This window comes from Acromyrmex echinatior, chromosome 2, assembly GCF_024713525.1.
Source record: "Acromyrmex echinatior isolate Ae372 chromosome 2, ASM2471352v2, whole genome shotgun sequence".
Lineage (NCBI taxonomy): Eukaryota > Metazoa > Arthropoda > Insecta > Hymenoptera > Formicidae > Acromyrmex > Acromyrmex echinatior.
This window is the reverse complement of record NC_141853.1, coordinates 5,963,234-5,978,607: the sequence shown is the minus strand read 5'-3', so window position 1 is coordinate 5,978,607 and position 15,374 is coordinate 5,963,234. Positions and strand designations below refer to the sequence as shown.

General features: G+C 30.9%; 1 protein-coding gene across 3 annotated transcripts; it reads left to right on the top strand.

The window, feature by feature from the left end:
• The first annotated feature begins 6,657 nt into the window (after positions 1-6,657).
• On the top strand, positions 6,658-15,285 carry Gli (carboxyl ester lipase-like protein Gli). 3 transcript variants are annotated; one of them, XM_087403462.1, is made up of 15 exons: positions 6,658-7,097; positions 8,206-9,022; positions 9,233-9,400; positions 9,942-10,234; positions 10,328-10,457; positions 10,530-10,683; positions 10,775-10,952; positions 11,028-11,434; positions 11,664-11,854; positions 11,929-12,115; positions 12,259-12,364; positions 12,437-12,632; positions 12,724-12,839; positions 13,034-13,062; positions 13,552-13,647. In XM_087403462.1, exons 2-15 carry the CDS (start codon positions 8,936-8,938, stop codon positions 13,584-13,586), a joined length of 2,277 nt encoding a protein of 758 aa, XP_087259588.1. In that variant the 5' UTR covers positions 6,658-7,097; positions 8,206-8,935; the 3' UTR covers positions 13,587-13,647. The 3 variants fall into 3 exon arrangements, with proteins under 3 accessions (XP_087259588.1, XP_087259589.1, XP_087259587.1); XM_087403463.1 differs by lacking the exon at positions 13,034-13,062 and having other exon boundaries at positions 6,659-7,097; positions 12,724-12,849; XM_087403461.1 differs by lacking the exon at positions 13,034-13,062 and having other exon boundaries at positions 6,661-7,097; positions 13,552-15,285.
• The last annotated feature ends 89 nt before the right edge of the window (positions 15,286-15,374 follow it).

The following is a 15,374-nucleotide window of genomic DNA, read 5'->3' as shown; positions in this document are numbered from 1 at the left end:
TTTGCTTTCTAAGCTTTAAACCAAGAAATTTCTTTATCTGCAATAGATATAGTATTTCCCTTATCATATTTCGCGTGTGAATAAGGATAGATAAATCATAATATGTAATTAATAAAGTCAAATAAAAAACTCAATAAAAAACAAATAATCCGCCACGACGGGACCACTTTTGTAACATTAATAGCTTATCTTTGCGGTGACATCGTAATCGACGCTTGTAATAAACTTAAATAATATACCAAACAAACTTTATCGTCTCTTATGGGTAACATTAATTAAAATCTAATGTCAGGCTTTTCTTAATAGGTATGTTTATTTCGTAACCCTGATCCTGTTGATATCCGCCTGCCGGTTGCTGATCCACCATTTGTCTCGTGGTCATATGAATAAGTGATTGACCGGTCATCCTAGCCGCTGATGTTATTAGCATTTGTGCTACCATGTTTTCTTTGCTATATTGTAATTTTATATGATGTACATAAATTATTTCCCGGGTATGTGGATTTTAGTGGGCGTTTGCAAGGTCCAGGGTAGGGTCCAGTCGACCCCACGGTTAGGTCGGGGTTAGGTCCGGAGTAGGGGTGTGACCGGATTCTGAATATTCTCCAATTAAATACCCCAATTAATTAATTCCGCAGATAAAATAATTATATTATGTTTCTGGCACTCACTATTGATGGTCGCCAACCTTATCAGTTTTATCTACAACTGATAAGGTTGAATTAATTCCGGGATTCTAGAATTCAACCTCTCTCACGGCTCTGAATTGCCTTCAGCAATCTCTTCCTTCCTTCCTTTCTGCCAGAATGGTGATCCCTCGTAAACTTCTGCGTTATCGGAGAATAATCCAATATGTGCTTATAGTCTATGCTCGCAATGAGGATGGTATACACAAACACAACATTTTAGTTTTTTTTGTATGAAAAAATTAACTTTATTCAGGCTTATAAGAATAATTTGCACATTCACACACACCATTCGCTCGTGTATCCCTAGCTATCGATTAATCTTTCGAGGAGGAAAGAAGAGGAAGAAAGATGAATTGATGCAAAAGTTTAGCCAAAAAGAACGGACCTAAAGAGTTGTAGGTATATTGAAATCATGTCATACATACTTTTATTCGTATAAGTTATAAAACGTATAAACACCTTAATTATAAACTAAATATTCAAAATCACATTTTTGCAATTCTTTGGAAAACTCTAGCTTTGCTATGTAATATTAATAATAAAGTATAGTTATAGAATATATGTATAAAACGTATATTTATTTTATAAAGTGTCATAAATGACGAACACTACCGAATGTTAATGTAGCCACATATCTTTTGATTAATAAAATTTATGTTTTCATTAAATTTTTTTATTCCGATATCTATTTTTAACAGCAAAGAGAAGAAATAAATATTAATAATAATAATACGAAACAGGATTTTCTTCACCTTCATCTTAGACCTTGATTTAAAGTAGAAATAAATTAATATTTATATATATTAAAGATTATGCGGGTAGAATTATTTATATATATAATTATATATATAATTATTTATATATTTTTTATATAATTATATATATATATATATATATATATACATATATGCAAATCGATACAAATTATTCAAGTACAAATTGTGTATTTTAAGATTGTTATAAAATTTTTTCGCGTTAAATTAAAGCAAGTATGCGGGTAAGTATATATATATATATATACACACATTTCCATCTCTTTATGATAATTAAAGCGAGCACTATTTCTCGTGGAGCAACGAATTTGGGCTACACAAAAGAGTGAGTGACGAGCGAAGGAAAAGCGGACGAAGTGTTATAATGAAAGCCATTAAGATTAGCACCACGCGTATTACCTTCAGTTAAGATACTTATAGACTCAAATGCGTGCATCGTTAACCGTGCATCCGTATTTACGCGAGTGTCAACGTGGAGTCTGCGAATGATAAAAATAAATTTAATAAATAAACCAACGCGGGCACATGTGCTTGAAACGCAGTGGTGGGTCTTATTCCCACGAGTTCAAAGAGCATCCGTAGTGTCCACGTTCCCACAAAAAAGGGATGTACGCGCGACGAGGCATGAACAGCGAGTATAATGGCGTACATTTAGATCAACTTCGCGGACGAATGTTGGACGTGAACAGTCACCTTGAGAATCGCATTATACGAACATGCATTCCTGCAACATCAATTTTTCATGGATATATTATTATGAAAGTTGATGATGATTTGCTCAATTGATAAAAAGGCAAATTCGATGCATGATGTCCATGTCTTGTTCAAGCTTAAGATTTAAGTATCACGATAAACTGGTTTATGTCAGTTCCAATACTCCGATATAGAAATGCAAATTCGTGCGGGTCTGCATCAATGTAACAATAATAAAGAGAGTATCGTGAATAAAATGGTTTAATAAGAAAGCTGTTCGATTTTAAGTGCCACATACTTATAATATCTTCAATCACAAGCTATTTTCAAACTGAAGTTTTCTTTGAAAGTTCTCTTTTAAATTAATTCTTTTATATCATTTAATATAAAATTATTTTATATTAAACAATAATTATGAATAATATAATCGTATTAAAAAAATTAAATATTAATTTTTTATTATAAATATATAATACAAAAATGTATATATATTTAATATCTTTTTTATTTTTTATTTTTCGATTTTATTCTTTATGATTATTTCTTTAAGCTTTTATATATATAAAATTTTAAATATTTTAGACATGTTATTCTTACGATTTTTACAACAGTTTGCTGATTATTATCATCTTATTTTAATTTTGGTATTTAACAAATTTCATCTCCAATGAAGACAATATTACTTCGTCCAGCTTGACGGCTTTGAGAGAGGATAAGCCGCTGTAATTAAAGCTATTTAACTCTTCCTAGGTACTATGCTGACGTAGAAGCGAAGAGCTTGGAACGATAATAAATTCACCAATTACTGTAAATTAAAGAACTTATATATACGCGGGAGAGTAGGACGAGCGAAAGGGCATTCGCTTTGTATTGTTACTGCCTTTCAAACGCTCTCCTCGTAATATGTGGCTTTGAATATCAATCGATATTTTTACAATTTATCTTATTGAATTTTAAAATTTAACAGAAATTTTATCGTAGTCAATTGGAGAGATACATGCTTGGAATATTTTCCTGGAGAATTGAATAATTGATATCGGTCCGGTATATGCGATTTTAATTATTAAATATGTATAATAAAAGAAAGGATTCACAAGATTAAAATAATGAACATTTTATTAAGTATCTTGATTATGTGAATAGCTCAATTTAAATTCTATTAACAGAATCAATTAATGTGCATAATAAGATTAATGTAATATAAAGTCTGCATAATTTTTGCGAGTTTTATTTTTGCGTTTTATTATATAATCGAGATTCACATAGGTTCTTTAATATTTCTACAATTTATACTTCCTTTCTGATGAAATATTTAGTATAAACTCGCGTAAACTCATTGCACTCAATTTAATCTTTTGATTATTTATGTTCTTATTTGTTATTAATTTATTGCTTAGGGGTACACGACTTCGAAAGTCGCTTCGTGTTGAAGTTGGGCGCCTCTAAGCAAAGGGGGAGGTGGGGTGAAAGTTGTTTTGCGTGGAAGTTGTATTCCTTGAATTCGTCCTCATACTTCTTTCTCTCTCTCTCTCTCTCTCTCTCTCTCTCTCTCTCTCTCTCTCTCTCTGTTTAAAGTTATCTGATTCTTCATGTAAAGCAGTTAAATAATTACTACTAACTTTGACTATTAATAACTTTTGAACAAATAACGAAAGACGACTAAAACCTGTCGGAGGTCATTCAACATATGTGTCAAGGTCATTGGGGATGCTCACCTTATATGAATTTTTACTTTGACTTTTATATCATGAAACCTAGATATATATATCTTTGTATTCCTATCAAAGGATCTTTTTATTCCGATCCAAATGGCTTTAATTCTTCTTATATAAAATTTTTATATTGCAATTCATTCAAAGACATTTTCTTTTTTAACTAAAGTCATAGTTATTTAATTCTCCTTCAAAACATTATTCAAAATGTTATGACAAAATTATGTTCATTCAAGTGTTACCACAAAAAATTAAATAAGGCGCTACTGCTTCCTAGCTTAGTTACCCAGGAAAAAATGTTATGTATATATAAATATATTTTATATTGTATATCTTTTATTATTTATAATTTATGTGCTTAGCGTCGAGACACTACCATGTTTCCAGATAAATAAATTTTCGCGTTTTGAAAGTTTTGAAAATTATTAAATTTTTTGCTGAATTCAATGTTTAATCCTTTGCGAAAATAAATTCTGTTATGGAACTTTGTTAGATTTTTTTTTTATTATATAACTTTATTTTTTATTTAAAAGAATCGACCTATTTTTTGTACTTTAACTATATAATAATATATACTTATATATACATAATTAACAGTCTTACAACTTTTATAATAACACTCTCAGTTCGCACTTTCTTACATTTCGCTCATGACACAAGTCATTCCACTGACAAACGATTAATACTTAATTTAGCTGATAAAATCGTGAGTCATAAAGACGCGCGGTTGCGGCATGTATGATTCATTCAGGAACGTTGCAAAAGCTTTCATTCTATATTTTATTTTTATTTTAATAAAACGAATTAACAGTTTTGTAAAAGCCACTTGACAGTTTTACAAATTAAGGCTGGGCAAAAGACACGATATCGGCGAACACTAATGAACTCTATGACAAATAAATTTATTCCAATCACGCGCATCCATCGCTACTGATCAACGTGAAGAGTCATGAAATTTGCAACATTACCAGGAACCAATTCTTTTCTTCTAACGAAAAATAAAGTCAAATCTACAGTATCAGCTTTATGAAGATAGTGAAAATGTTTGTAAAAATAGAGGATTTCCAGAGAATTTTCGAAGATTCAACTATAAATTAAATTACTATTTTATTTTTGTACTTACAAAAAAATTGTATCTAAATAACAAATTCTACGAGTAATTATTATTAATTATAATAGAACAATTATTTTCTCTTATAACTTTATCATCTTACTCTTTTTCTATTTTTTTTTAAGCAAAAATATATTGATGTTATAGGAAGTATTACAATGTATAATTATCATAATTAATATGTTTTAATATCTTTTCTTATATTTATTATTGTATTTATATAGCGTTGTTTTCTTCTATGAATCCTAGGTTTTATCCAGATTTTACACAATCAATAATTACGATCAATAATATTGAATCAATAAAATACTTGCAGTATCCCCCTTACGAAAATCTTGTACTGACCAATTTAATATTAAAACACAGCATTAATTACTTGTTTCGAGTATGAAAAGTATGGATCTTACACGGTCAATAATAAAAAGGGCGTAATATTTCCAATATAATTGTACAACTTTATGTACATAAAATTGAGTTAAAATATTGTTAATATTAAAGCATTAAACAGCAATGCTTTTCATACTTGAAACAAATAATTAATGCTGTCTTTTAATATTAAATTGGTCAGTACAAGATTTTCGTGAGGGGGATACCGCAAGTATCATATTTTATTGATTCAATATTATTGATCGTAATTGTTGATTGCAGCGTAGATGCGTGCACTTATGCATATATTTATTAACCATCATCATGGAAGTTGATTAGCTAATCTCGTGACATGTGTAAAACTATTATTAATAAATGCAGAGCTGCCACAAACCAATCATTCATTGAGGAACACATCCGTTCACGCGATGGCATTCTTTTACAAGGGCGTGCATAGATTAAAATATGCAAAAGGGAAGGATGGGGGATTAAGCTAGGCCATTGTTCCTCTATAATTTCTATTCATTTCCGCTACTTTCTCTATACAAAAAAAAGCAGGAATAGTAAAATATTCTCCATAAACACAGCAATACGTTTTTATCATGTTCACGATCAAAATCATTTATGAAGTCCGATATGAAAGAGAGAGAGAGAGAGAGAGAAAGAGAGAGAGAGAGAGAGAGAGAGAGAGAGAGAGAGAGAGAGAGAGAGAGAGAAGAAATGTATAACTTGTATGAAACGAATAAAATATCTTGAAACTCTAATGCCCGTTTCCACCAATGTAGATTAACTTTAATCTCGGTTCAACTTCGTCTCTACTCTTCGTCTTTTTCTAATCTTTAAAATTGCTAAAAATGGGCATAAGTGTACATTTATCAATATAGTTATAGGTACTATTTAACCTGATTTACGAAAATAATACGTAAAATTAAGAAAATAATAATAGTAATTTAAGAAAATAATACATAAAATTGTAAGAAAAATCGTATTTTTATTTTATAAAAAGTTTAATTTATTTAAGTAATAATTATCAATTATTATAAAGATAATATATCATTAAAAATCATATTAATATAATATATTATACAATAATATATATAATACAAAAACATTATTAAATAAAAAATATAATTTAACGTAATGTAGAAATATAATAATAAGTAATTCTCAAGCTTCTTCCCTTCTCTTTCTTTTTTAATTATGGCATTATTATTATTAATTTTTTAAATTAATTGTAAATCATTTTAAAGGATCTGCGTATAAACGCTTCAAAAAAAGCAATTTGGCCCAATAAGTAATCGCTATATCCACTCTGTCCCTTCGTCCATACCCCTGTTCTTCCGCGATCATGCACATCCGCTCGATCGTGCATTTCGCAACCTGGCTGTTGGGCGCGTGGGCGACCCATTGCTGACCCATCGCCGCGACGTATGTGCACGCGACGGCGTTATTATAGCTCACTGAAGTCTGGCCATTACTCTTCGTCTATCTGTCGCAGTCGACGAACTACAGTGTTCACGAGTTAGCACTCAACGGCTCTTGCATTACATTTTTCATGTTGAATCTTCGGCTTCAAGCGCGTGGTATTCGCGCAGGCGATTCTAATCTCGGTCTCTCTCGACGAGATAATGAAAAAGTGTGAGTCGCGAATGAGTCAATCAAAGTATTGACGCATTTGATCTCCGTAGTGAGGACCAGATCTGCTTCTGGAATCTACGATCTCCGTTCATTCAAGAAAAAAAGTGCATTATCCGTAAGTCTCGTTTTGTGTAAAATTACGTCTTCAATTACGCGTGTCTGCATATTCTTATACTTCTAATGTTAAATGTTGCACGCAGTAAATTTTCGTCTCACGTATGTAATTTATTAATACGACTCGTAAATGTAAATTGTAACATATATCTGGCGATTTGAACGTCAGTTATATTTATTAATTTGATTTTTTAAAGAGAAAAATCTAATTTTATTGTGATGAAGAAAATATAATTAATACTCTGTTTTACAATGTAAGTTTAATTTGATCTTGATTTACTTTTTATTTTTTTCGTATTCTAAGACTGGTATTTATAATCGATTCTTATATTTAAGATTATCTCAAATATAGTCTTAAAATGTCATGAACTAATCGGAGAGCTATATTTATAATATCTTAAGATATATTACTTAAAATGATTTTAAAATAAAAACTGATTATGAATACCGGTTTATAAAAATTAAAATAAAATAAGAAGTAAATTAAACCAAACTTAAAGTTAATCTACTATCATTAGAAAATATAAGTGACATACTAAAATAACATGCTAATATAAAATTAACGTCGAGGAGAAAATTATACTTAATTGTATAATGGCAATCAACGTATTAACGTGATAAAAACACGAGACGGTTTTTTTTTAATCTCTGACAATGCTCGCCTGTGGCAACGTTTTCTGTTGGGGACCGGACGACTTTATTTAAATAATAATTTTTAAGCTGCAATAGATAAGAAAAGAGACTTAAGAGAAGGAAAACAAAAGTAATAAAACCGTAGATTTCACAATTAACTTATATGCCACTTTAATTTTTATTTGAAATTTAGGAAAAGAAGAGAGTACCACAATCTTAGATATTGTTATATTATCAAATACCAAAAACTGTAAAATAAGATAATATTCAATAAAGTTATGAGAGAACGAAAAATTTTATTTTTCAATCAAAAAAGTATATATCGCTACATTTATCAAACGTGTTTATTACTAAACGCTTACATATTATACTTGTATTTACTACTTGTGTAACACTAAATCCACTATCAGGAAACCGACGTAACTTCAATAACGGAAAATCTTGATGACGAAGCGATATCGTGTTTTAATTTCCAGTTATCTAGTATACGAGTACACGGCACGTTGCCTTTCGCTTTCAAACTGCGTTTATCAATCCCACCCCCACCTTTGGGCTTCCCCTGGCACCAATCGTGACATTTCGCATTTATCGACTGGTGGAAGAGACGATGAACGGGGAGAAGGGCCGCAACACGGTCCACGAAGGCGCGTACGGCGAACGTAGCGAAGCCACCTGAAGTGCCACGCGAGTCACCGCGACGCGAGCGTGACAGGGGGGCCTCTGATAGGGTGTTGGCTAGTTCAGCTGGTTGGTACTTGGTGCAGGAACGCTTTAGAAGAAGAAGGCGAACGAAGGAACGTTTCGCAACGACGAGACGACGCGCCGAGACCTGAGACGGGAGTGCTTCACTGCTTCGCTCTCGCGAGAATTCTCGTCCGTGATACGAATAACAACGCTACGTGTATTGACACACACCTAACTTCAGTGGGGATCCATCGACGCGTCCCAAATCATCGGTAATCGGTGTAGTCAGGTGTAACGACGTTTATCGATCTACACTTTGTTCATTGATAAGCAAATAAGTTCAGTGTGAAAAGGAGAAACTTTCGCTTTCGTTTGTTCCTCGTTTGCCGCGAAGTTGGCGAGGAGAGCGAATCGGCGTGCCGTTCGGACGTGACGTGACGTACGCGCGCGACTTTCAGGTCCATTCAGGCCACACCTGCGCGGTGTGTGAACAACTTCGCGTGTGTCTCGCACGCGCGGAACATGGCCAACGCGCGTGGAGGACGCGCGTACGGCGTCGTCCGCTGTTGCCTATACCTGCTGATCACGGGCGTCGTCACGCTCGCTCAGGTAAAATCATTAGATTTATAAAATAATGCAATTGATTTCTGTAATGTTGCGTATATTAATATGGCGCACATTCATAAATAAACTAATTATAATTAAAAAACATTTATTTACGTACTTGACGGCTTCATTTTTCCAAATAAAGGATGTATGAATACGTAAATTTTAAAATAGAGGCGTTTGGGATACTTTATAAATCTAATGATTTTACAGGATATATCGCCTGGCAGCCGCTACTACAATCGCGACGGCGTATACGTGCCGCAAGACAAGACCTTCGTCTATAATGGTAGACGGTATGGGTATGGATATCAACCTAGCTACCTGGAGCCTGGTTACAGAGGACCCACGAGAGCACCTGAAGATCGATTTATTTACGGCGTAAGTGAGAAAATTCCTATTGGTGAAATTGTATTTTTGTATTGTTTAAGACATTTAAATGATACATTTTGTTTACGTTTTGCTCCAGATTAATATATTTAATTTATACTGTAATAATTAATCACAATTTATATAAATTTTCAAGACACTTGATTGAAGTTATTACATGTTTTTTTTTAATATTTTATTATAAATATTAATTTAAATCATAAAAATGATTTTCTAGAAATTATTTGTTGACTAATGTTATTTTTATTTTTTTTTATTGCTTTTAAATTATACGGATTGTTAACTAAAATATTAAATATTCTTTATATTTATCAATTATTGTATTATTAATTAAGATTTGTTATTTATTTGTACTTTGTATTTCAAATTTTAGATTTAACTGCACAATTAAAAAATTAAAAATGCAATTAAGAATTTTTTAAAATAAATATAGTAAACTCTTTAAAAAAAATTATTAGCTATTCTAAAATATATATAAGATTTGAATTTGAAAATAGATTTAATAAACATTACATATTGTGTATTAAAACAGACCACAGAAAGGCTTCCGTTGCCAGGAATACTAGCTGGTTGGCGCGAAGATCTTCAAGGAAAAGAAAGACCAGATTCTAAACTTTTTATAAAAACCAGAGACATACTTGTAAATACAAATTATGGTCAAATTCAAGGATTTAAAGTCCAATTATATGACGATCCATTTGCGAGGCACAGACCTTGGAATGTAGCAGTCGAAAGAGTTACAAAAGATGTTAATGTATTTTTGGGTATTCCTTATGCTATGCCACCTACTAAAGAAGGTCGTTTCAAACCCCCCAGACCTCCTAGGTTAATATAAAATTTTTTACAAAATATTTTTTTACTATTTTTAATACTTTATAATATTGTCTTTTACAACAAATAATTGATTTTTCTATTTAGAGGGTGGCAACTTTTACAAGCCATTGATTGGGGACCAGCTTGTCCTCAACCTAGCGAATATACTGGTGCAACAAAAGGTGTACGAGACGTTGATGAAGATTGCTTGTATCTTAACATATTTACACCTTCTGTAAGTATGCCGTATTCAAAGAAAATAAAATTAATGAGTCTATTAAGTAATAAAATTATGTCTTATATATAGATTGGCTATGGGTTAGCAAATAGATATCCAGTGATGTTTTACATACATGGTGGCGAATTTAGTCATGGAGCGAGTAATTTGTTTCCAGCTCATATACTAGCTGCCTTCTACAATGTCGTAGTGGTATCAATTAATTATCGCCTTGGAGCTCTTGGTAAATACACTACTTTTTATACATAAAGTATACATATGAAAAAAAATAAAGTGTTATATATTAGTAAAATGTTAATCTTTCCCATTGCTAGGATTTCTAAGTACTGGAGATGAGAATAGCCCTGGAAACTATGGAATTCTTGATCAAGCTATGGCGTTGAGATGGGTCTATGACAATATAGTTAGCTTTAACGGAGATCCTGACTCTATAACACTATTTGGGCCAGGTGCTGGAGCAGCGAGTGCGGGATTGTTAATGGTTGCACCAAAGTAATTGAATTTGACATTTAATTATATATATTTTATAAATCATTTGTGCATTAAACTTATTTTATCTTATTGTAGAACTCGACAGATGGTATCAAAAGTAATAGCGCAATCGGGTTCAGCTCTAGCTGATTGGGCGGTGATAGTAGACAAATACCGAGCACAAAATACATCTCGAGTATATGCAGAAATGCTCGGTTGTAGCATAGAGAGTAGTTGGAAATTAGTACAATGCTTAAAAGATGGACGTAGTTTCCTTGAGTTAAGTAATTCTGAATTAAAACCACATGTCGGAATGTTTCCTTGGGCACCCGTGCTCGATGTCAATTTTACGATACCTCGAGATGATTGGTACGAAGATTGGAGAGCATCCGATTGGCGCTTTTTTACAGAAACGCCAGAAGAAAGTATTAAAGCTCACAAATATAGCAAAGATTTGGCTTACATGGCTGGTGTCACAACTCAAGAAGCAGCATTTATTATAAGTATGTCATTTATTGTCTTATTTATTTTTATTTAACTGTTAGACTGTTTTCCTTTTAAGAAACACAATCAAGTTTGTTATTTATGCTAAGAAAGGATGCTTATGTCGACTATCTTTTAAAAGGAAAGCTATATTTTTACTTCGAATATTTTACTGCTATTACTAACAATAAGTTTATATTATTCAATTGCATATAACTTAAATTATTTTCCATAATATTTATTTTACAGAAAATAATGCTACATTAGCAAAAAATCAATACACAATAACTCCTGAGATATTCGATCAAAGGATTTGGGAATTAGTTCTTCGATATAACTATACCCTAAATCCACAAGGCATTTACGAGGCAATAAAATATATGTATACATATTGGCCAGATCCAATGAACGTTACGCACGTACGTGATCAATATATAAATGTAAGTAATGTAAAAATATCGAACTAAATTGTATGTAAAATTATTGATTTTAATTATTATATTAATATTTTTAGCTCTTATCAGACTTTCATTATGTTGCACCATACGACAAAATAGCAAAATTATTGGTAGAAAGACACGTACCGACATATCTCTATGTCTTAAATACTTCGATAGAATCACTTTATTCGCCACAATGGGCTAGAGTACCTCATGATACTGAGCTTTTGTGGCTGACGGGAGCACCGTTTATGGATGTTGGTATGTCTTTTGTCATATATATGTAAATGTATATAAAGATATATATATTATATATATATATATATATATATATATATATATATATATATATATACATATATATTTATTGCATAATATCTACTAATAAGATATTATTAACACAGAATTTTTCCCACAAAAATGGAGATTAAGTCGAGAAATGTGGACTGATAGTGATCGTAATATGAGTCATTTTTTCATGATGGCGTATTCTAATTTTGCAAAATATGGGTATGTATCTGATAATACTGATTCATTTGTATAATAAAATGAAAAATGCAATAATTAAAAATTTCATTCTAGAAATCCAACGCCTTCGCAAATCTTGGGATTGCACTTTGATATTGCACGTCATGGACAATTGCGATATCTTAATATCAATACGACATTCAATAGCTCTATTCAAATAAACTATCGTCAAACCGAGAGCGCATTCTGGTCCATGTATTTGCCGACTGTTATTGGTTACATTGTCCCTACTTATCCTCCCGTTACAGAAGTAAGACATTGTAGCATTATATATATATATATATATATATATATATATACTTTATTGAATTATATTAATTGTTCTTACTTACAATTTTTAGTATTGGTGGGAACCTAAACAGCCATTACAAATCGCATTTTGGTCGATGTCGACGGCGTGCCTGCTGCTACTTGTACTCTCTGTGGTGTGCTGTATGCTTTGGCGTAACGCCAAAAGGTAAGAAAAGGTAAACAGAACCAAATCCATGTGACTACAGCTTCATTCGGTTGCACCCGCTGTACCGAACGGTAGCGCATGCAAAAACTGGTTCTGGTTTATAGACACAGTTGCAAGATACAGTTTCTTTGTCTTTTTACATAATCATTTCTGAATATAAATTGTTAATTAACTCTATTCCTGCTTACAATTAGCAAAACGAAGGCTGCTAGGATACGTGCAGGTATTTATAGAAGATACTTTAAGCATAATTTTATACAATATGCCTGTCACATATTGCTTTATTAATTGCACATGTTTACATATATTATTATATAATTCACATGAAAAATGGGTAAACTAAATAATAAAAGGAAGGATCCCGTTTACCTACAATCTCGATTGCATACACCACTCATATCAGTTGGCCTAAGTAATAATTTTTCATTGCTTTACCAATGAGAATATTTTATTTTTAAATTAGTCAATTAGCGATGCATGTATGCAACGTGCGATGTGTGCAATCGGAGCCTTCTCTAATAAAAGTGATTAAATTATTAACTTAACTTTTACTTAGATTTACTTAGTTGCATGTATGTATTTTTATATAATTTACAAGAAATGGGCATTGTTTATTAAATAATAAAATATTAACTTGATTTTTACTCACAATTAGGTATACATTTTTTCTGTATACACTGTACAATATTCTTTTGCATTATTTTCTCCACAGACAATCTGATCACTACTATAGCGGAGACATCCTGATGGTACGAGACGATGAGCACTCCGAGGGAATCGAGAATATAACACGTTCATCTAAAGAAAATATATACGAATATCGTGATGTACCAGTGAAGACCCGAATACCGCGTCAAAACGAAATGAGACTGCAAGAACGTTTAGCACATAACAGAAAATTCAGTTCTACACCCTCGTTACGTAGCAATTCTAATGTCTCATTAAAAGATATGAGATCGGAAGGTTTCATCACTAGCTCACCTAATGGTCATCCTAAAATGGCAAAGACACTGAGTCAATCTGCACTGCCAAAAACTAAAAGCAAAACACTTTTAGTACAGGGAGTACCACAAACAGCTGTTTAATACTTAAGTTACCATTATACAAAAAAATCGACAATCTTTTTATATTTATTTTTTTATACTTAGGTTTTTAGATGCATTAATTGTTTTAAAAGATGATGACATTTATTTTTTAAAAATGCCAAATTGTTAAATTAAAATTAGAAAGCTTTTTATTACAATTTTTTTTAAATGAACGGAGTGTTTACACACAGACAATAATCAAAATAATTATAAATTGATATAATATTGCTTAATATTTTTAATCATTTTATAAATAATGCGAAAATTTGTTCATTATTTATTATATTATTATATTGAAATGTACTCTCTTGTTAAATTGCTAAAGTACATTTTTTAATAACAACGAGATATTAATACACTTGAATGTGTTCGTAAATCAAATATTATTAGTCACATTTATATCTTGATATAATCACACGACAATGCCATTTGCGTATAAGAGCATTAAGTTAATAATTAAACGATTTTAAATCATAATGTACTGTAAAATATTAGATTTTTATAAATTATGCGATATATAATAATACAAGTGGCTACTTTGTATCCGTCCATAATAATAGAATAACTGTAATCTTATTAAAATAATAATTGTTATATAAATGGAAAAACAGCATTTTATATATTTTATATGTATATATATATATTATATATATATAAAAATACTGAATATTTTATATTGCTTTTTACAAAGCTGATACTTTCGTAAAACATAAAATCAAATTATGTAATATAGCTCAATATCTATGGATAAAGAAAACAAATGCAAATGCAAATAGATTTTAAGTGCCTTTTTCAAAATAAATGCACTGTAATTAATTTAATATATATATATAGATATTTTTCTGAATATTTAATATATTCATTATATAATATATGTATATGTATCGATGTAGCATACTTATCGACATTTATAAGCAGGTTTCAAGTGCAACATTCCGTTGTTCAGTATGCGATTTATTATATATTTATATCGTTCGTACGCGATTAGACGTAGACTAAGTACCTCACTCGCTGCAAAATTCAAATTATGTTAAGCGCACAAATTTATTTCATACATTGCAGCTATATGTGTATAATAACATACATTACATTTTTGCATATTACGTGTAGCTTTTAACATTAAAACGATCTCATTGCTAACAAAGTTGTAACGTAAATGTAAGTCTGACACATCTGAGATTAATATTACACGCACATTCGCAATAACTTTCAGTGATTTGTTGTTTACAAATAGTGCAAACGCATGTGTAAAGCAAGTGATTTGTAAGCACGTAAAAATAGTGCCTTAAGATTTTATTTAAAAATGTCAATAATTTTTATTGTACATGTTGTAAAATTATATTACAATATTTTGCACAAAACGATAATTGTTATTTATATTATTTATAAAACCATAAAATTTCTAGAATGTTATTTTCTAAAAATTCCATTGTGTGGATGTTATAAAATC